The 23859-nt window shown below is 37.6% G+C and overlaps 1 protein-coding gene across 3 annotated transcripts in view; it reads right to left on the minus strand.

Moving 5' to 3' along the window:
- Positions 1 to 702: 702 nt before the first annotated feature.
- PPP1R36 (protein phosphatase 1 regulatory subunit 36) overlaps positions 703 to 23859 on the minus strand; it is a 28425-nt gene continuing 5268 nt past the window's right edge. For all 3 annotated transcript variants that reach the window (XM_039336985.1, XM_039336984.1, XM_039336977.1), the window contains exons 4-11: positions 21958 to 22076; positions 19826 to 19892; positions 11112 to 11210; positions 9586 to 9726; positions 4022 to 4064; positions 3517 to 3713; positions 2795 to 2989; positions 703 to 1281 (exon numbers count right to left, since the gene is read on the minus strand). In XM_039336985.1, coding sequence (XP_039192919.1) covers positions 1047 to 1281; positions 2795 to 2989; positions 3517 to 3713; positions 4022 to 4064; positions 9586 to 9726; positions 11112 to 11210; positions 19826 to 19892; positions 21958 to 22076 — 1096 coding nt within the window. In that variant the 3' untranslated portion in view covers positions 703 to 1046. The remainder of the gene's footprint in view (positions 1282 to 2794; positions 2990 to 3516; positions 3714 to 4021; positions 4065 to 9585; positions 9727 to 11111; positions 11211 to 19825; positions 19893 to 21957; positions 22077 to 23859) is intronic.

Here is a 23859-nt window from a genome sequence, read left to right on the forward strand (position 1 = left end):
AATACTGCTATCATGTCACCCCTATTTCTTCTTTTCTTTAGATTTAGCCATTCTTCATATGTTTCAGTCTCCAGGCTTTGGATCATCTTAGTTGCATGGAACATAGATGTTCCAACTGATCTTCCAGGACTGTTTGGAAAATTCATATTTTACATCTTTGAGGGATTTGTAAAATGAAGATGCAAGGCAGAGACTCCTTGGTTACAATATCATAGGTTTTCAACATCCATTTAGTAAAAGAGTGTCTTTCTACATTTGTATTGAACAGAACTGAATAACACAGTTGGAAGGGACGTTGGGGTTCTTCCAGTCCAACCCCCTGCTCAAGCAGGAGACTCTATACCATTCCAGACAAGTGGCTGTCCAATCTCTTCTTACTACATTAATTACACATTGTCTTCCACATTAAATAACAGTTCTGTCAAATCTTCGGAAATCCTTTTAAAGTAGTTAAACTCTTGCCTACGTCTCTTATAATTTTAATATATATACTTTTACCTGTTTGAAAATCATACAGTTTGATTAATTATACAGTACATTCCTTTGAAAGACATGAATATTTTTTTTAAAAAAACCAATCTGTTGAAAAACTTTAAATATGGTTGATTGTGTTGTATTGAACTCAAACAATTGAGTCAGTTGGGCTAAAGCAAACCATGGTTTAACAGACATAATTTACAAACTTATACTCTATATCCAAAGTTCCAGTTTAAACTGCTTTATTAGTCATAAAAAACTCATGTACGATTAGAAATATCTTCAGATATTCAAATTACAAATACTGAAAGCTAGTTTACATTCCCAGCAGTTTTGGCTGAATACCTATACAGTAGCAGTTAAACTGGTACAAATAAAACATATGTTTATAGTATTTGCCCTCATGAGGATTTTTCATTTATTATTTTTGGACAGCACTGTGGCATTTAATAGTATTAAACTGGTCATATTTCCTCAGGCATAAGTAATGGATAAAATCAAAAGCTAATTAGAAAGCTGCCAAGAGATTTAATACATAGGCATTGTATTTCTCATACTAGTATGTATTACTATGGATTTTCAATATAGTCTCCTTCAGTTGTAGCCCGTGAAACTGCCAAAGATTGGTGGCTGCCACTACTTTGAACAGCCCTGCTAGAACCTGTGGTTATTTCCTGTGACAGTACTGAAGAGGCACTTCCTCTTTCAAGATTCTCCCCATTTTCCTTCTCATCCTCCGTGCTCCCAATTGGTAAAAGGGTATGAGGGACAAATTTGTTGCGTTGAGATCCTATAATGCCAATCCTGTTGCAGGAAAAAAGACAGGGATGTTAAATACACTCAAGAGCTCAATATGCAATCTTCAATTCATTGGAGGAAAGCAACTATAAATGTAATAAAGTATATGAAAATAAAACAAATTAATTAGATAGCAGAGAGACAATAATCTCATCACTCAAATAGGATTGGCAAAATTTTGTAAGACCTGTTTCATCACAACTGAAAACTGGATTGAATAAATAAAATATAGCCACCTAAGAGATCTAAGCAAGGCTACAAACAATGGTGTAGTGATAAAAACATTAAAATATGACAAGGGAGATACAAGTTTAAATTTGTACTTAGGCACAAATTCAGAGACTTAAGTTAATTAACATCTTTCGGAATACCTTATATGAAGTGCTATGAAGATAAAAGGAGAAAGGAGATGGGAGAAAGCATAGAAATTGTCCTGAGCTACTTAAAGAAAAGCTGGCATAAAAATAATGATACATGAGAAGTGGTTGAGCTGGCATAAAAATAATGATACATGAGAAGTGGTTGAGTTTCTTGCTCTTTCCATCAAACTCATCAAAATGAGAGATATAAATGTCACAAAAGCCAAGCTGTTCAGTTGACTCTGAACATTTCTAGTCAAAATACGTTTGATACTGAATATATCTACCTTGTTAGTATTTCTCCCAAACTAAGTATCAGCAGTTACTTTTCGCTTGCTTTTCCCACCTCTGCTATCTGTTCAAGATGAACTTAAAACAGGGGAAAGATTCTGGGAATTCCAGATAAATAGGAGAAAGGTGTTCTGCGAGCCATTTTTTAGCAACCAAGAGCTTATTTGTCTATTATGTTTTAAGCATAAGCCTACAAATGTAATGTGTAAAAGGAATATGTTTGAAAATATAAATCATGCAGATATATTTATTGAAAATAAAACTATTTGGAGTTGTTCCATTTGGATGTGGACCTGGCAGCAGGACATAGATTAGCCATTGATCTGGCTGGCGGTGCTGATGAGAGGAGCTTTTTCCCTGTTGGGACTGTCTGGCCAGTGTGCATTCTGATGAGAGATGTCTAGCACTGCAGTGGCAAAGGCATTATGGAAACATCAGCAACTTGATGCCGGTATGGCTTATGCCAGAGATGGACAGCATAGTGTGTGTTCTGCAATTTTTGAATGCAGCCTGGAACTTGAAGTACTCCCGGATTTCCCCTTTTGCATTGTTAGCCCCCTTGAAAGCCCTCTAAATGTGTTTTTTTTCCCCACCAGCCTTGAAGATCCCAAAAGAGCCTGCATGATGACTGTACAAGATTAAGTCATGTTTCTTTTCCCGCTTTCTTGGGTTTATTTATTTATTTTATGTTTACTTTATATGCTGATTTTATTTATTTATGATTGTTTTTAGATTGTTACAGTATGGAATTTTGTTGTGTTGTATGCCACCCAGAAACACATGAAATAGGTAGCTATATAAATACGCTAAACAAAATTAAATAAACATGTTGTCACTACATAATGTATGATACTGAAATTATTTCTTACTTGGAGGGTGACACAATAGAAAACAACTCCGGTAAGTCTTCTGGAATATAACGTGGGGCAATTTTGCTGGGGCGAAGATAATGATCCTGAAACAGATATTGAGCACTATCTTTAGCCAGAGGCAGCAAAGTACTAAGCACTGGTGATCGCTGATCCATGACACTTCTTATGGCTGGCTGCTTAACATCTTTTTTCCTTTAAGAACAAAAATGACATCATAAAAAAGTAATGATGGGAGTTGTCAAATAAGAAGGCAATTTTTTTTCCTAAGACCAATAGAGTCAGACATGGTAACATTGCCACATTCAGCTAAGAAGAGCAAAGCATATTTTTCTATCCTGGAACAAACTGTCATATATATTTCAACATATGGATTTGGAAAAAACTGGGTGTAGCAAGCATATAGTGGTTAGCAGATATGATATCTCCCTCCAATCCCTGATGTAATTTTACAACTTTGAAGAAAGTGTAAGTTAAAGAAAGGATATTTAAGCAAACGTGCTGAAAATATTTAAAAAATAAACAAAAACCAATCTAAAATATGAAGAGAGAGGCAATCTGCAGCCTATTCCAGCATTTTGAAATGTTATGCTAATCTAGTGTGAGCATGTATGCATATATGCAACTCTAGCTATGACATCTTTAATTTCTGTTATTAGGTTTCCCCATTAAAATTGACAAAAGAGTAAATTGGGTCAAAGAGAAAGAGAATTAAGACTTACCTGCGAAAGGCAAATGTGGCTTTCATCAATTCTTTGGTAATATCTGTTTTCATTTCCTTGCTAGATTTGGTTTTCTCTCTTAAAGCAGGATTGAATATATTTGACCGGAGCAATCTACCAACTTCTTCCTGGATTTCCTTGAGATTCTTCTGTCTGAATGTCACAAAAGCGACGTAGGATGCAAAGTTGTACAAGCACTAAAAGCAAACAGGAATATAAATCTTCTACTTATAGAACCTTTACAAATAAAAATTACAATTGTACTGAATGAACTTAGGGAACATTGTATTTTCAGTCTTTTCAGCATACAGAAACTAATAAAAACCTCTTTCTCAGTTTAGGACATGTTGGTGATCATAAAAGGCTTTTATTTTTCATTGATTTTCTGGTGGCATACATGATATATTACAGTTCAAAATCTGGGCCATCTGACTGTTTTCTTTATAATCACACAAATTCAAATACAATTAATTTTATCTTAGAATGAATGTTAGCCCTTACTTACCTCAAAGAATTCCCTGTCTTTCCGAGATGATGATATTTTCTTTCTAAAACAAGAAGTAGCAAAGTCACATGACTGCACTACTTAGCAATGGAAATCTGGCAGTTTCAATTGCCACCATTCAACAAACCATTGTGAGTTATTAAGTGAGGACATCATGTCACCATTTGTGACCTTCTGCCAGCTTCCTCATTGATTTTCTTTGAAGGAAGCTGGCAAAGAAGGTTGCAAAAGGCAATTGGGATGCTGCAGTAGCCGTAAGTATAACAACTAGTCCTTATTACTACTCAATCAGCACCATTGTAAGTTCATTGAACAAATGATTGTTAAACAAGGACCACTTGTAGTACGGTATCTACTGCATTGTTACATCTGAAAGCAAGATAAAGTTTTGATAGTCATATGCAAATATAAAGAGCTCCATGTTTCCTATTCCTTATGTTCATATCTGCAGTACACTGAAACAAAGATTTACCTGGGGAGAGGAGAGAAATTATTCTAAAATATTGTTTCTTAATATTTTTTTAAATTGTTTCTAGGTTTCAACATACTGCAACTTTTCCTTTATCCATCAGACATCTATGGAGGTTCTCAATCATCCAAGTCATGTTTGTCCAAAAAATGCTGTTCAAAAGGCAACTTGATTTTCTTGTTTTTTTCCTTGAAAACATTTTGTTTCTCATCCAAGAGAACTAAAGAAGCTTCTCGGATGAGAAGCAAAACATTTTCAAGGAAAAAAAATTAAGAAAGTCCAATTACCTTTTGAACAGTACCTTTGGGTTACCCATCAGACCACTGCAAAGATCCCTTACTTCCTCAGGTGATTTATTTCAATTATTTCACCCTTCACTTTTAATTTTCCCTTTCTGTAACTATGTGGTAAGAGTGTATTAGGGTGGGGAAATAATTAAATCCCTGAAATCCATTCTTCAAAGCTAGACTTTCCAGCTGGGTCACTAAACAACCTTACTCATGTAGCTTCTTGCATGCATAGCACTAGGATGGGTTTCCATCTAGAATTAACCTTAGAGTCAGCATGGTTTTTTCAGCCTAATCAAGAAAAGGAAGAACACTCCCCAACTGCAAGCAATGAGGCTGGCTTAATCCAATGTTGCTGAATGTGCACCTGGGTAATACTTCCAGGTAAAAGGTGTGGCATCCATTTTGTATATTTACAAATGTACAATGTATGGAGGAAACAGAATGAAATCTGGCTTTAAAAATAAATTCAGTACATGGAAAGTAGCACTGAATACTCTGCCAAGGACTTCAGTGTTGGATGAGACCCTGATTAGAATAAAATTAATGGGAAGAGAGGTTGCTGATAGGAACAGATTCAGTTCCTTTCACTTGTTGAGAACCCCCAACACTATTTCCCATTCAGTTACCTTCATTATAACCACTAACCAGTGTTATTTTCTCACATTTTGATGTGGGAAATGTATTAATATTGTTGTTTAAAATCCAACTCTTCATTCTTTCTGACAGCTGAAATTATTCTCTATGAAGTTTTCAACACCACACCTAGTTTGGCTTTGCAAATCTGCTGTGCAACCTCTCACAAATAATCAAGCAGATTTCTCATTCTAGACCAGTTCACACATGTAGCACAAACAATAGTGCAGTGAGATCATGAAATCTTAAGGTGAAAAAGTAAATAGCACCGCTATAGTCTCTTATGCTAAATACACATTCACATATCTCCCTGCAGATAAAAACACCACTGAAGAATCCGAGCATGACCTCCCCAGGGTCCCTTAGAGATACGGACTTCAACTCTCAGAATTCCCCAGAGCGCATTGCCATTGCTAAGAATTCTAAGAACTAAATGCCACATATTTGGGAGAACAGAATGGGAATCCTAACATACTAGAGATGAACTGGGTTAAAATCTTCCTTAGTATTGTGATATGTTTTTATTGTATTATACTAAGAGATGTTTAGTACTCGTTTATTTGTCTTTCTAAGTCTATTCTTCTCACCACTACCATTACCACCTCTTTAAAGTCTGAAATGGAACTGTTCATTCTGCCATCTCGCGGCTTGTGTGCAACAAGGAACTAGGTCACTTAAAGCCGGTCTTCTAACTTTTATTCCGTTCCTTGGCAATTTAACAAGCCAGGATCAGCAGTTTTTAGCTGTTCGCTATGAACTTTCATATACAGCCTACATAAAAGGAGAGAAAAGATCCATAGATGTTTAGTTTAGATGGGAAATGGGCAATCAGCGATCTGGGTCATATGCAATCCCGAAAGTCAGGTTTTGCGGATCAAAGGAGGCCTCTTTAACTATGATTACTGAAAACTAACAACATAGATTTATAGCACTTCATATGAGAAACATATGAATACTGCAGTTTTAAAATCTAAAGTCAGCAAATCATAGGTAAAACAACAACAAAAAACCTAAATTCCCCTAATCTAGCTGTACCCATATATGTAATGTGGTTTTGCTCAATAGGTAGTCCTCACTGTGCAAAAAATTGTAAGGTTGCTCATCCTAGTCTTTATGAATAAATGATAGAAGGTCCAGGTAAGGAAATGGGTAGAATTTCTTATACATAAAGATAAAATACTGCTCAGAATGCCTGCATAATATTTAATTTGCTCAACTATTTATATAGTATGCCCTTGAATCTTCCTCTCTTACAATTTTGTCTTGGAGGGTATTTTTTGTTTTGTTTTGTTTTATTTTACTTTTTGCTGCTTTCACACACATCCTTTACTGCTCTCCTTGGTCTTTCTGTTAATCATTGGCCTTGCTGACAGTATCAATTTCTGCCTCAGGCCTACACTGGCTCAGAGGGTATCTTTCCTGGAAACTAATCTTCATAAGAGGAGGGAAAATACATGTGAATGCATTAGAAAGGAGCTCAGTTCAGGGTACACTTTCTTTTTTACCCTCTAGTAAAAATGAAGCAACCATTAGTATTTTAAAGATTAACACATCTATTATGGTGTAAGTTTTCATGAACAGCAATCCACTTCAAGATAGTCACAAAGAATTATCCTGAGTTACATGTTATATATACATGATCCAGTCTAGGGGGAGGAAGGCAGATGAACTACAAATGGTGAGATTTATGAAAAATAAAATGTAGAATATACAGGCAGTGATATTTTTCTCATTGTTAGCTCTGACAAAACAGTTGCTGAAAGATAATGCAGGTGTTCTTTCACAAGTAATACAAATAATGTATTATTTAAAATAGCACATCTCGGCTTGAATAATTAAATTCAGGTTAGGTATTTCCCAGACATTCCTAAGAGTTAAGGAAACTAATGAAAGGGCCTTTCCCCAGTACCAAGCCCCAAGTGCTAGTCCACACCCTTGATCTGATAGAAAATTGTCCTAACTTGATTTGCTATTTGCCATCTCTCATCTGACTTTCCTTCAAGGTAATGATTTCATTAATGCTGAAGCAGCTTTTGAATGGTATGAAAAAAGAAGAGGTTCTTTAAGGAAGTCTAAAATATGTTTCATTCATAGTTTGGGACCAGGTGAAAGCAATGTTAAGGGGATAAACCCACATTTATGTTGTAATTAAGTGCAAATGAGGATATAGCTCTAAATGTACTGTTGCTAGTTGTATGCTGTTCAGAGTCACATTCAGTGAGATGGGTGGTCATGTGAATTTGCTAAACAGTTGTGTGTGGGTTTTTTTGCTACAGCAGTATTCTGGAGATACAGGTAGTCCTCAGCTTATGACCACAATTGAGCCCAAAATGTATGGTGCTAAGTGAGAAATTTATTAAATGGCTTTTGTCCCATTTTACGACTTTTCTTGCCACATTTGTTAAGTGAATCACTGTAGTTGTTAAATTAGTAACACAACTATTAAGTGAATCTAGTTTCCCCATTGACTTTGCTTGTCAGAAGGTTGCAAAAGATGATCATATGACCCAGGAAGACTGCAATTGTCATAAATACGAATATAAATCACATGATCATGGAGATGCTACAGCGGTCTTAAGAGTGAAAAATGGTCATAAGTCACTTTTTTCAGTGTCATTATGACTTTGAACAGTCACTAAGCGAACTGTTGTAAATTGAGGACTACCTATATTAGAACTGCAATATGCACAACCCCAGTAGGTAGGCAGCAGCACCTAGCCAACTTTGGCTAGTCTCAGAAAGTTCAGCTGAATTGAACCCTTTTAGTACTTCATTGGGAGACCACCAGGAGATCACAGTTCTGAAGGCTGCATTGGGAATCAAAGAGACTGTCCTAGAAGAAGGTAATGGCAAATCACTCCTATATTCCAGCCAAGAGAATTGTATGGAAGTCCATAAAATCAGCAGAAGTTGAATGTGATTTAAAAGAGACTTTTGCTTTTTCAGTCTAATTAATACATATGAAGAATATGAATAACCTAGTCCTAGACAGTTAACACTTTTTCCAAGTCCAAAGGTGTAGATGTTTTATCTTATGATTTATATTGTTTTACTTAGTATCCTAGTATAATTTATGTTGTTTGCTTATTTAGTATCCTATGACTATCACTAAGTGTTGTATCTTATGATTTATGATAAATGTATTTTTATGCAGATTATGATCATGATTTATCACCTGTTACTTGTTTGTACACTGAGAGCTTACGTACCTGAGACAAATTCCTTGTGTATCCAATCATACCTGGCCAATAATAAAGAATTCTAATTCTAGATATTTTACAATCTGATAGCAAAATGCTGCTGATAAACATGCCTGCACCTCTTCAGATCCTTATAATGCATTCACGATAAACAGGCTACCTGGCAGTTTCCCTTAGATCCAGACTGAAAAATCAGTGTTAAAGATTCTGGAGCTGTATTATGAAACACAACACAGGAACCAAACTGAAAGGTTTGCCTATCCTAACTAGAAGGCTCATTACCCATTGATTATCAGAAACTTATCCTTCAAAGGCTTCAATCATTAATTTCCTTAAGAAAGTCATTGCTGTGTTTGGTCCATTAAAAAACAAATATAATCTAGATGGGTTCTATTTTTTCAACTTCTCTGAAAATGCCTGACATAAAAACTTTGTTTTAATACTGCAAACTTTGGGGGGGGGGTTTCTGCTTGTTTACCTGGATTTGGGGCTACCTGTCAGGAAACAACCTACATTGGTTGGCTATGTATACTTCCTAGTAAAGGTCCCCAAAACTGGGACTTTGCTTCTTGGTTAACAAAACTGCTTATTGTTATTTTGTCTCTTTTCCATCCTTACTTCCGCTCAGAAAATAGCATCTGCCTTCAATGCTCTATTGCCAATAGCCATTTATACAAACTGTAGTGTATATGACATCACATCACATTTAGATCATAACATGACATCACATTTAGAACAACATTATTTCAGAAGATATATCCAGGGAAATAGTTCAGCATATAATTACCCACACAGTGGTGGAAGTAGATGTATAACCCTTGTGCACTATCTCATCACTTCTTCATTTCTTTCCACACACAAAAAATATTAATGAAGGAAAGAATAGGTGCAGGTCTTCTGATGGGCATATGAGAAAGCATCCATTTGGAATCACTCAGAGAAAACATTTTGTAGGCACAACCATTTCCTTACTTTCCGCAAGCCATGTGATGCTGATCAGACATTCCCAGTCCAAGGATAAGGATACAGTACATTTCAGCAAGGTGCTTTTTGGTCACTGCTAGCTTTATTTGGTTTTCTGTCATTTCTTTTTTTTCTAGGATGCTGGGCTTTCTGTTTGACAAAACATATATAAAAGATAAAGGATTTTTTAATTTGTTTCTGTTCTGGGAAACATTTTCTTGAAAGTATCTATACAAAGCTGAATGCCTACTGATAGATAGGTCTGATAGAACAAGCAAAATGTGAGTTGAGCTACCCATTTTCTTCCTTTTTTTCTCTTCATCTCTTCCTGATACTAAAAATTCCTGAAGGAAGAATTAGGTCATGAAGGGATCGGAGGATGAAAACTATATAGGTGGAGAGCTCCAGGAGGCACTATGAAAGGGATGGGAGGATGAAAGCTATATGGGTGGAGCTCCAGGAGGCACTGCAAAACTTCAAAATGTATAGCTTTAGCCAGAAAGTCTATCATGAGATCATAAAGAAGAGAATACCTGAAAGCATTTCATAATTTACCTACTCTCTCTATTATATAAGGTATCCTATTGCATAGCACTGTTGTACATATAGGTTAATTCTTTTGTCTTCTCTGACTGGCAGTGGTTTTTTAATACATCTTTTCCACATAGTGAGAAATTGGCACTAATGAGAATTGAAGTAGAGAGCTTCCTAATACCAGGTAATGCTTGTAGCATTGAGCCTTGGCCATCCCTCTCTAAGCAAGGCAGGTCTTTATTATACTAAATGAAAGAAAAATTAATTACAAGATTATCAAATTGTGGGCTAAGAAGAGTATATTCTATAACCTACATTACTATGTACTACTTGCTATTTCCCTGGGTCATAAAGCAATACAGTATAACTAGAGCCAGTGGAGCCAATCTGATGAGTAAAATTTATCTTAGCTTCTTCTCTGACTTCAGCAGGTATTTCAGATTCACAAAGGGTTAGAAACCTGTTTTTCAAGCTGAGGTTCTCAGGAGAGAATTAACTAACTAATTTACACTTACAAAGTCTTTTTTCCCACAAATTGATTAAAATTTCACTTTGAACTAAACTTACGTTCTTGCTACAGAATTTAGAATTTCTTTGACATTGAAAAATACATGCGGATTTGTAAAATGGGATAAGGGCACTGTATTCTGAGCAACCTGGTCTCCAAATACTAGATCTTCCATTGATGGAGAATGCTCTTTGCATGGTCAAGCAGAGATCAAAACAGCAAATACCCTGAGTGCACAGTCTAAAGCAGGGGTCTTCAAACTTGGGCCTTTTATGACTTGTGGACTTCAACTCCCAGAATTCTTCAACCAGTGTGCCTGGCTGAGGAATTATGGGAGTTGAAGTCCACAAGTTATAAAAGGGCCAAGTTTGAAGGCCCCTGGTCTAAAGAAAAAGAATCTCTTTCCTTATTACCAAGACTTTACCATACAGTATTATGTGCATATGTAGTTACGGGATTTCTGCTTAGGAAAACCTAAAAGTAAGTTACTCACCCCATAAAAGACTTGGGCTTCATCTCCAGGGTTATTTTCTCCAGATAAAAAGAAATATAGTACAACAAAGCCATGAGAAAATTATCCAACTGCTTACACCTAGAACAAAATTTAAAGTCACATATTATGAAAGAGATAGGGTACTAGGATTTGGATACTAGGATTTATTGCTTCAAGGGCAATGGTTTTACCATCCTCATTTATACCAATGATACATTTTTAACATTCAGTTATTTGGGCAAGGAGCCAAAATATCCAATGTGTATATCCAAACCACTTTTCAAATCACTTGAGTTCTTAAACTCTCCATACTTGCTCTCTCCATGTTCCTAAATTCAACATAAGCATATTCAACTTGCTACCCTCTGCCTCTTCCAGTCAAATATATCTCTGCCTTTATTATTTCTCCATCCAGCACCATTTCCACTCATCAAAAATCAGTATTACCTGAAGACTGAGATGCAACCTTCAAAGCGCTTCAAAAGTTGATATCAAATTATAATTATTAATAACAGGTCTTTAAAATATAAGCTTGAATTTGTCTGTTGAATTTACCAATCCTAAACAGGTGACTACTGTATATATTGCATACACCTTTTAGCTCAGGGGTCCCCAATCCCCGATTTGTGGGCCGGTACTGGGCTGCGGCATGCCAACAACCGGGCCACACAAACAAGCAAAGCCCTATCCGTGGGATGCAGGCAGCACACAAAACCACATACTCTCCGATCCATGGAAAAACCTTTCTCCACAGAACCGGTCCTTGGTGCCCAAAAGGTTGGGGACCTCTGTTCTAGCTGATAGAATAAAGGCAAGAATATGCTGCCTCGCAAAATAGTATCTAGAGTAAAAATCCCAGCTTGCACATAATAGCCTAAACACATTTGGAGATAAAACTGGTCTGCACTAACATTGCGGCATACTGCCTATTCTCACCACCAGCAGGAAATGCTGTACTGTATGTAGTATGGCCATGACTGAGGCTAGAATTCTCATTTACTAAAATGTTATGGAAAATATACCAAGGCCATAACAAGCAGCAGCAAGTTATACCTATAGCTCATCTGGTGATGTCCATAATCTATGGATAGTTGCAACTCAGAATGCAAGAAGAGAATAGTAAAAGGAATTAATTAAATGAAGAGGAAAATAGCGAATAGTGAAACTAAGAGCTCATGTTTACATTGTGATAACCATGACACAAAGATATCCTGCTAACCATTGTTAAATTTATCTGTTGCCTTTGACTCATCACGAGTCCACTGTGGATGCAGCTTTCATTTGCCTTTTGCTAGTCCAGTGTTAAAGAGGTCTTTTCCCTCCTCTCCCGAAACAATCTTTGATACCTCTCTGACAATGTGGTTGATGACACCATCAGAGTCAGGGATCTATCCAGCTCCCATTCGATGTTTTGGGCTTCTGAGGGCATTCCCCCTTCCCTCTGGCCCTGGATACTGCCTTCCAGAGCTGTTCTGCTTTCAGGGATAGGAGAGTCTGATTCTTTCAGAATAAGCTCTCCCCCCCACCACCACATCTAAGTTCTATGGAGCAACTCCATGCAATCAATTACCTAGTGAAGGGAGAAATATCTCTCTATACTCCTCCTGCTACAACTGCCAGACCTGCCAGGTGCTGCTTCCTGGAGAGAAATGGCAAGAGAAGTAAGGGACAAGCTAACTTCTTCCCCATCAAGTCAATGATCATGTAGAATTGAACTGTGCAATTGGATACCTATTGGAAGAATTGGATTCACATTGCCCGCACCTGTCAGCCAGCCTGGAAGATTGCTGATAGCTGCTGTAGAGGGGGAGCACACTCCAGAGTTCTTGGGGGGCTACATTTAAACCTGAGTTTAGCACTCTTATGGAAAAGTGGCATATCAATATTTAATAATAGGTTTAAAAACAGCTGACAGGTGCAATAATTGCAAGAAAGGGAATCTTCCCATTGTAATTGTCCTGCCCCATCTTTTCTAAAATTGTTTCTAATTGTATGTTCTGTACTCTCTCTGTAGCACTAAACCCTTTTTCAAAAGTAGCACCCAAACACCTGACAGCTGCTATGAGGGCCATGTAGCAAAGTGAACTTTCTTGTTCTACTGTGCCACCCCAATAAGGCCTGTTGGCTCATCTCAGAACATCTGACAGGTTTGCTGGGTGGCTGCAGACTTTGGACCTCATTGCCCAGTGGTTCAGATACAAGTGCTATGTCTGATCTGTGGATAGGATAGAGCTTTTTAGTAAAGTGCCTCCCCCACAGTGTGGGTTGGGATTGCCCAGTAAAGCAGAGATGGTATCATTTCTCCTGGCTGTATATTTAAAACCTTTTAAGTACAGGTTTACTGGTCTTTAAGAAGAGCTGAAGGTCTAAAAATAATGCCAGTATTGATTGGTCCAGGAAGCAGCACCACACCTGCTTGACAGTCCAATGTTTAGATTGGCCCTGCTTCTGCTGGCCTTTTCTAAGACCTGAAGGACTGGTTTTGTCAACAACTAGGGATCTGGATGTGGGAAAAAGGCTACGGCGCCGCAGTGGTTATGTTGATTTGTAATGGTTATTCTGTTTTTTTTATTTATGCTGGTTATGTGAGTGTTCTTTTTATTATGTTTTACTGTGTTTCTAATTTTTACTAGCTGTCTAGAGTAATGAATTTGAGGTAGGCAACCATATAAATTGAATACATGAATGAATGAATGAATGAATCCTGCTACATTTATGTCACAAGCAGTCCAATTGACACCTGATATATTATTATTATATTAACAACAACAATAAGATAAGATAACCTTTATTGTCATTTTTATACTGTGGGCACAATGTCACACATCAAAAATGAAATTTAGTTGCCCGCTCTCAAAGTGAAACACACACATGACATACACCTAAACATACTATGAACGACATATGTATAGACCACATCCCTACACATAAGTAGCAATAAATATTAAATATTGTCCATCTTGAATATATAACAGGAGGAGGAAGCTTGAGAGTTTGCAAGGTTAATGCTGTATGAAATGAAACTCTGGCTGAATCTGGATGTTCTGCTTCAGATACCACGAAGCCTCCTCCCAGAAGGTAACAAGGAAAACAGATTGTGAAGAGGATGTGTAGTAGTAGTAGTAGTAGTAGTAGTAGTAATAGTAGTAGTAGTAGTAGTAGTAGTAGTAGTAATAATAATAATAATAATAATAATAATAATAATAATAATAATATTGTTGGAAGGGACCTTGGAGGTCATCTAATCCAACCCCCTGCTCAGGGAGCAAACCCTATACCATTTTGGACAAATGGCTGTCCAGTCTCTTCTTAAAAACTTCCAGTGTTGGAGCATTCACAGCTTATGGAGGCAGGTTGTTCCACTAATTAATTGTTCTAACTGTGAGGAAATTTCTCTTTAGTTCTAGGTTGCTTCTCTCTTTGATTAGTTTCCATCCATTGCTTCTTGTCCTTCCTTCAGGTGCTTTGGAGAACAGCTTGACTCCCTCTTCTTTGGGGCAGCCCCTGAGATATTGGAACACTGCTATCATGTCCCCCCTCATCCTTCTCTTCATTAAACTAATGTTTTAGGCTCCAGTCCCCTGATCATTTTTGTTGCTCTTCTCTGTATTCTTTCTAGAGTCTCAACATCTTTTTTACATTGTGGTGACCAAAACTGGATGCAGTATTCCAAGTATGGCCTTAGCAAGGCATTGTAAAGTGGTATTAACACTTCACATGATCTTGATTCTATCCCTCTGTTAATGCAGCCTAGCACTGCTGGCTCATCTTTAAGTGATTGTCCATTAGAACTCGGAGATCCCTCTCACAGTTACTATATTGAGCAAGGTACCACCTATACTGTACCTGTGCATTTGGTTTTTCTTGCCTAAATGTAGAACTTTACTTTTTTTATCATTGAATTTCATTGTTAGATAGTGCCCAGTGTTCAAGTCTGTCAAGATCCTTCTGAATCTTAAGCCTATCTTCTGGAGTGTTGCCTATTCCTGCCAGCTTGGTCTGCAAATTTGATGAGTTCCCAATCTATCTCCTTATCCAAATCATTGATGAAGATATTAAAGAGCACTGGGCCCAGAACAGAGCCCTGGGGCACCCCACTACACACTTCCCTCCGTGTAGATGCAGTTCCATTGAGGACCACACGCTGAGTACAACCGGTCAACCAGCTACCAATCCATCTGGTGGTAATGCTGTCTAACACACATTTTTCTATCTTATGAAGTAGTAGGTTGTGGTCTACTTTATCAAATGCTTTACTGAAGCCCAAGTAAATTATATCCACAATTATATTGCATCAAAGAATGCAATAAGATTTGTCTGGCATGATTTGTTTTTGACAAACCCATGTTGGCTTTTGGTAATGACTTTGTTTGCCTCTAGATGTTCGCTGATTTGTTGCTTGATTATCTTTTCCAAGATCTTCCCAGGTATTGAGGTCAGGCTGATAGGTCTATAGTTTCCTGGATCCATTTTTTTCCCTTGTTTGAAAATGGGAACTACATCAGCTCTTTTCCAGTCCTCTGGTGATTCCCCAGTGTTCCAGGATCTTTGAAAGATATAGTTCAATGGTTCAGAAATCACATCTGCCAGTTCCTTCAAAACTTTGGGGTGTAATCCATCTGGTCCTAGTGATCTGAGCTCATCTAGTGTGGACAGGTGCTCACTTACCAGTTTCTTACCTATCTTATGTTTCTACAGTACTGGTTTTTACGGTACTGTTTGTGATAGGTTGGACTGTTTTTTCCCTTTGTGTAAAGACAGATGCAAAAAACGAGTTAAATAGTTCTGTTTTCTCCCTGTTGCTTGTCACCTTCTTGCCACTATTTCCCACGAATGGACTAATCATTTCCTTAACTTTTTTCTTGTTTTTTACATGCTGAAAGAAGCTTTTTTTTGTTATTTTTGACTTTTGTCGCAAGCCTTAGTTCATTTTGAGCCTTAGCTTTCCTCACTTCATCTTTACAGGCTTAGGCTATTTGCTGATATTTTGCCTTAGTTATGTGCCCCTCTTTCCACTTGTTATACTTGTCCTTTTTGTCTTTCAATTTATCAGAGAGTTCTTTATGCAGCCATGCTGGTTTATTTTGAGAGTTGTTATTTTCCTTCTTCGTTGGTATTGTGCTAGACCGGGTTTGTATAATCTCATATACATGATCCCTGAAATACTGATGCCAAACCAAAGCAAACCCACCAGTCTAATTTGTTTCCGCTCCAACCCTAATTTCAGCTCATGTTAACAGGAGACTTTTTCCCAGCATTACTCTGGATAGCAGTTTGTTATTACATGTCCAAAACATGTTGCTCAGTCAAAATACTTTTAAAAACATCTTTAAAGATCATGGGTTCCATCATGCTCTGAGCAATAAACGCAGCTTTTCATGGACTCAAGGTTTCACCAAATCTCATCTTTTCAATCACTTTGAAATTTATTTTTTGTACAGTTTCTTTAAGACTGATAAACTTTCAGAACTGCAAGCCTATAAGCTGCTGGGTGAGTTTTTCTTCAATTTGTTTCAAAAGAAAGGAAACTAAGTCTTATCAGCTTTGTAAGATGTTTTTTGTAACTGGTAATATACAGCAAAGTACTTAAGAGTTTAAAGAGTTCAAATGCTAAGCCTTTGTGAAAGTGATTTAAAGAAAGACTTTGAAATTAATTAGATCCTCTCCTGTGGGAAAAGTCTGTTTAGTTTACATTTTACAAACAAGACTTTGAAGGTCTATTACTAAAGCATATGACAGCAACTTTAAAGGAAATGTTTGATTTGTGGGGACATAAAGTGCTTCAGCTTTTCAACTCTCTACAGGAACTTAAAGTTGCTACTAAAGATAAACAAACTCCTTTGAAGGTGATCAAAATAGTCTTTCAGATGGACTTAAAAATTACAAGAAAGAGATGGAAATACTGGATTTGCAAGTGAAACTGAGCATTTAAAAATCCAAAAGGACATACAAAAATGTACTTTAAAAGTGATGTGGATTGTCCTTTTAAACTGAAATATATGAGATGTACTGGAATTACTTAATGGAGATTACGAATGGATTTGAATAAATATGATAAGAACTTCAGAAGAAAAGGCAGAGACTATAAAAAACAGGAGTTAGAATAGGACTTAAGAATGGCTTGGAGGGAAAAAGCTACAAAATTGGTTTATTTGACTGATTAAATAATGAGTTGCTATCTTTGGTTATCTAGATTGGATTGTTTCTCTTTTCGAAACATTCAATGATATAATGAATTAGTTTGTAACATGTTAATTTTTGAACATTTAAATAAGGGGCTATTTCTGGTAATGTTTAAATCGAATAAATCAATAAATGTTTAATAGCTTTCAATTTTGTTATTTTTTGCAATGTTTAATTGTTCAGAGGGGGATGAAGGACATTTAGAGTAAAGGGAAAAAGTGTTTATATATTTATAATGTTAGCAATTTTTATTTATTTTTACTGGATCTCTGTTGATCAATAAGGGGAATGTCTATGGAGATTGTCAGTCATCCAGGTCCAGGTTGTCTCAAAGATGCTTTTTCACGAGGCAACTGGACTTTCTTGTTTTTCTTTGAAGAAGTTTCATTTCTCATCCAAGAAGCTTCTTCAGCTCTGACTGGATGGTGGGGAATGGAAGGATTAATATTCCTTGCAGACAGCTGGTCATTTGCATTCTTTTAGAGAGTGGTTGAAGCTATTTGGAGGTTTACCTGTATCCTTAGGGTCAGCTGAGTAGTGCAAAATGGGTGTGGAGACTGTTGTGGAACTGTGCTTTCTGCAGGATGTTTTCTGCCCTGTGTCCCTTTACAGTTGAACACAGACGCAGGCTATTGGAGATGAGTCTGTGTTGTCTGCATCTCAAACTGAAATGTAAATGGCTCTTGTAGTTTCATTTTTTCCCCAGAAATCCATCCATACTCCTGCATCATTCGAAGGGTGTTCATCCCAGCTAAATGTCAATCGAGATTCTTGGTCATCCAGATCATGGTTGTCCCAAAGGTGCTTTTTCAAGAAAAAACAAGGTTCAGTAGTGCAAATGTGTGTGGAGCCTTCTTGGCTGCAGGATGTTTTCTGCCCTGTGTCCCTTCACTTTTGAAGACAGGAATAGGCTGTTGGGAATGAGTCAGTATTGTCTGCATCGCAACCTGAAGCACAAATGGTTGTAGTCTGCAATGTTTTCTGGAAATCCGTTCATGCTCCTGCACCATTCAAAGGGTGTTCATTTCAACGTGCATAGCTAAAAGTCTATGGAGATTTTCAGTCATCCAGGTCATGGTTGTCCCAAAGGTGAACAGTGAAGGGACACAGGGCAGAAAACATCCTGCAGCCAAGGAGGCTCCACACACATTTGCACTACTCAAGTGACCCTAAGGACACAGGTAAAGTTCCAAATGGCCTCAACTATTCCCCCCCCTCCCTCTCCCTCCCTCTCCCTCTCTCTCTCTCTCTCACACACACACACACACACACACACACACACACACACACACGGAGAGAAATATGTATTTGGTTTCTTTATTAGTTGTGTCTGTTTAATAGAATTCTTAATAAAAAAAGTGAACACTATTAAATAAATAGGAAACAATTAGATTACCTGTATTTATTTAATTTCATCTTAATTCAATTTATATTTAAATGTAGTTTTTATCTTGCCTCCACCACTTCTTTGTTTGGCCACTTTAAAGCACAAACTAGCAGGAAAAAAAATTCTGCATCTCTACCTTTTTAATGAGCTGGGAGAATGGGTTTTTTGTTTTTTGTAATGGCACCGAGATCTGATGAATGTTAAGGACAGTCCACAGAGTCCAATGATAGAAAGATTTTAAGGGTCTTTGGATCCCCTGTCAGATATGAATGGATGTAACAGAGGTTAATGGCTACAAGAGACACAAACAGGCACAGCCTTCACAGTGGTCTCCTGAACTATTCTGGATACCCTATGTTATTAGTCTGGTCAGAAGCCAGACTGGAGTGATCTGGTCGTTTGGAGGGCTCGTGGCAAAATGTTAGTAATCAGTTGTTCAAAGGTGCACAGCTGTAGAGCACTTTGATGCTTGGTTCAAATGAGGTCTTAATTGCCTGTTAGAATAAAAAAGCAATATAGGTCTCGGATCCAGTTGTGCCTGCTCAGGTGTTATTAATTTGTTGGTTAAATGTGTATGCCAGTTTCTTGTCTTAGGAGCCTAGGAGCTTCCTGGTTTTCAAAGTAACACCTGGAGATTAAAACAGAAATTATCTCCTGAAGACATCTCAAGGGATGTTGGAAAAAAATGAAGAACAAACCTAAGTAAGTATCAGTGAGTGTTTCTTGTCAAAATAAGGAAAACAAAACAATTATTTTTCTGCTCTTATCATGCTTAGAGGTAGCCAACAAGGCCCTTTTCAAGATAACCCACTTCTTCCTGGGTAGAGACCAGAAAAACATCTGCAGCACCACTGTGAGGAATGTTCAAGGTATCAGTTGGATAAAGTTGTTTAGATCCATTCCGAGATGTACCCTGGCAGTGCAGGTCTGTGGAATTGAGAGTTAAGTTCTAGGTAGATTGCCACTCGATTATTAAATCTTTATGCCTCCTGACTGGTCCAGGCCATGTGGGAGATGATGTATGGTTGGATCAAGCAATGGTAAATTAACCAATTTGCTTTAACTTACAACTTATTATTTTGATTTGCTCTTACATGAAAACATACAAGCTTCTAATCATATAACAAAAATACTCAATATGTACCTCATAACTAAGGAGAAAGAAGAAATGTGAATGGAATCATCTTCATGGGCAAGAAATAAAGCAGCATCTGAAAATATTCACAAAGAAAGAAAAGTATAATGAGCCAGTCTGCTTAATCCAACCTTTCCAAGTGTGACATTTATAGCAGAAATTTAGGAGCATCCACCAAGGCCCTCCACTTTGTAGGAAACCCAATCTAATGCTCAGAGCACCCTGAACCTGATTTTCTTGCACAGTCACTATTTATCTGCTTCTTTAAACCAGCGCCACCGCCCCCCCCCAACCTTTTGGGCACCAGGGACTGGTTCCGAGGAGAGAGGTTTTTCCGTAGACCAGAGGGGGCATGATTTTGTTTGCTGCCTGCATGTCGCAGAAGGAGCTTCGCTTGCTTGCGCAGCCCAGTTTCTAACATGCCACAGACTGGGACTGGTCCATGGACAGATGGTTGGGGACCTCTGCTTTAAACCAATTAAAAAAAATTAAATGAGACAGAAAGCAGTGTCCTTTATAGAAGATTTATACACAAAGATGATAAAATCTATAGGGTGAATTCAGTTTATTACAGTCTTAGAGCAATACAGAATGATCTATAATCTATAGGGCAGGGATTGGTATCTTGCCCAAACCCCCCCCCAACCTGCACCTGGAATGAACCTCATCTCCTCCAGATATGTCAAATTACAGATATCATCATATCCAGCCACCATGGCAATTACAATCTTACAGAAGGCTGGTTTATATAAGTTGTTGCTGTTTTCTTTACTATATCCAACCCTTCCTTCCTAACAGCTGAGGACAGTCTACCTATTTTACTTCCTCAAAACACTGAAAAGATAAGCTCTGAGAAACCATGGCTATGGACACTTCACAGCTCCTTAAAGATTTGCATGAACTGCAATAAGTCACTTGTTAAAGCAGCAGCATTTTTTCCCCAAAAAAATCACATGGAAGCTTGAAAAAAAAAATCATCTGCTTTAATAAATAAAGATGCTGTTTGGATGAGATTCAAAGCATTTCTGAATTATTTTCCAAAGTGGACAGTCCTAGAAATAACTACCACTCCCAAATCAACAAAAAACCTTTACAAGTAAATTGAAATTTGAACTAGGTTTAAGGCTGACCTTCTAGCCTTTGGGCCACGCTAGTTTTATTATAAATGCCCATTTCTGGTACACATAATAATGAAAAATACAATTCTTTCTTTAAAAAAAGAAAAGAAAATCTTTAATGAAATAATGAAATAGTACCACTATCATTTCTATTTAAAAAAAATAAGATACATCAACATGGAATATAAAGGCCCAAAGTTTTCTCCTAATATTTGAAATGTACAAATCTGGGAGAACTATCTTACATGAATTTTGAGACTTAAAATGAATTTTCATTAAGAAAAATCAGGTAAGTTAAATATGTGTAACCAATCTTACCCTGATTCCTAACGGGAGAAAAGCAACAAAGTATTTAAGAAAGCATTATCATTAATTAAGGAATGTTCATATTCTATTATTAATTCCATGAACCTGCTTTATGAAAGCATATGCTGTAGCCCAATCATAAAAATAAGTGAAACCATATTGATAGTGAGAGGTCCATGAAGAGGCAGATAAAGCAGGATGTAACACAGAGTAGTTTTCTTTTATCCTCTGGTACTCTTGTGCTCTTTAGTCATAATTATTTACAGGGCTGGCATCTTTCAGTTGAATACCTGTTCTCTGCACCTTTGGCACTACAGAATGGGCAACCATTTTTTTATTAGAATGCAGCATTTCTACAAAAGTAATATAAACAAATAAGAAATCTTTCAAACCATTTCAGATATGGCAACAAAATGAGTGGAATCTGGATAGTATTAAGAAGAAAAAAGATAAAACTGTCCTCAACTTAGGTTCAACTTCTGAGATGTACATGATTACGTATATATCCATGGAGTTTTCTTAGCAAATGTAGTATATGGTAGCGGTTTGTCACTGCCTTTGTTCAGAATGTTTTTTCAACTTGCCAGTTCAGTCTGTGGCCTTGGAATTCCTAAATAGTTTCCATTCAAATACAGACTGGCTTTGCCTGGCTTTGTTTCCAAGACCAACCCAGTTTCCAAGTCCAGTCATTCAATGTAAGCATCTTCCCTTACTCACACTTAACATCTTCTAAAGTTATGTGTTCAGACTGTGCTCTCTTGGTTGGCCGAGGAAATTTGTCTTCTCCAGAAGAAACACTCAAGGTAAACAAATTTCGAAAATAATGAGGACCTGACCTATAATTAAAAAAAGAATAAGGCTTTGTTGTTGCATCTATTTAAAGGCACAACATACACAAGAGTTCTACATAATTCAAGTACACAGAAAACTGAGGTAGTGTTGGAATAGATTACAAAGAGTGAAGAAAGTCCGAGGTTAGTTTCTCTGTTTCAATTTTATATCCTATTTATGCAAAACATGCTTGTGTGCAAATTATGGTGTGCAAATAACGTATGGCCCAATTCTCATTATTTAGTTGTAGAACTCTTTGCATCAATGAAAATAGAGTAAAGCAAACTTACTGATCATTAGCATAAAAAGCTAAGTCTTGAACCACTAGAGATTATACAAAAATTTAAGAATTCAAAAAAAAAATCCTACTTCTTTAGCTACCCAACAGTGTCCTTTTCTGGATTGTTTACTTCAGATGTGGATAATGTTTTTCAATCTAGAACAGGGGTCGGCAACCTTAAACACTCAAAGAGCCACTTGGACCCGTTTCCCAGAGAAAAGAAAACACCGAGAGCCACAAAAGTTGCACGCGCACAGGAGGGGGGGGAGCTTGATTGAAGAGTTTAATTAAAAAGAAATAGAGGCTGCTGTGCATGAGTTCTCTCTCTCTCTCTCTCTCTCTCTCTCTCCCTCCCTCCCCCTCTCTCCGATCTTTTGCTCACCTGGCAAGCTGGCTTCATGCTGTCCTCTGACAAGCTGACACACATTCTTATTGGGCTGGCTCTCTCCTGCCCTTGGTCTGCCAGTCCTCTTCCCCCACTCAGTGTGAGTGTGTGTGTGAGAGAGAGACAGAGAGAGAGAGAGAGAAAGAGAGACAGACAGACAGACAGACAGACAGAGCGGTTGCTTCCTGGTTTCTGCTGCTTCCTGCTGAGACGCAGCAAAGGGAGGAGGCCCACTCAATAAGCTTGTAGGAGGACAGCATGAGGCCACTCTTTTACACACACACACACACGCACGCACGCACGCAGAGAGAGAGAGAGAGAGAGAGAGAGAGAGAGAGAGAGAGAGAGAGAGAGAGAGAGAAGGAAGCAGGGAAGCGAAGTGCCTCTCTCTGTCTCTGTTTCTGCAAATGGCAGAGGAGGCTGGGAGCTGCAGAGAAGGCTCAAAGAGGCACATGCGGCTCTGGAGCCGCGGGCTGCCAACCCGTGACCTAGAAGATCAGATATTGCCTTTGTCCTCACCTTCATACTTTGCCATCTATTTTGCCTCTTAACCTCCTTCCCACCCACCTCCTAAAAAACCTGAAGAAATTACATATGGGTTTGGGTGCTTTAACTCTTGGACTCTTTCCAAATGCCAAAACATGGGTTTAAAAAATCAGATCTATTCACTCTAAGGGGACTATGATCAATAATCAACTCAGAGATAGAAATTGCTAGAAGCACTTTATATATATTAAGGCACAAGATCAATGGCAGCCCAACATCAGGGTTTTGTTCACCTTGTGTCTCAATTCAGCAGAATTTCTCTGGCAGTAAATTCTAGAGAAGAATACACTGGATCACATTCATGTACATTATCTATAATATGAAAGAGAGATGCTATTGCTTTCCTTTTGAGAAATGGATGCAAGCCAGAATCTTGCTCAGACATGTCATATTCATGACTGAGGCACACATACTGTATACAGTATCTCATAACATTGTAATGCCTTAAGCAAAACCTCCAACAGCTTCAGATTCCATCACCCTAGTCCTCAAATAATAGAAATACAATAGTTGACTACCAATCCTCTGCCCTTTAATAATATACCTAAAGGCAGTCCCAATTCAAAGGGAAAAATGA

This window comes from Crotalus tigris, unplaced genomic scaffold, assembly GCF_016545835.1.
Source record: "Crotalus tigris isolate CLP2741 ecotype Arizona unplaced genomic scaffold, ASM1654583v1 scf7180000017548.2638350, whole genome shotgun sequence".
Classification (NCBI taxonomy): domain Eukaryota; kingdom Metazoa; phylum Chordata; class Lepidosauria; order Squamata; family Viperidae; genus Crotalus; species Crotalus tigris.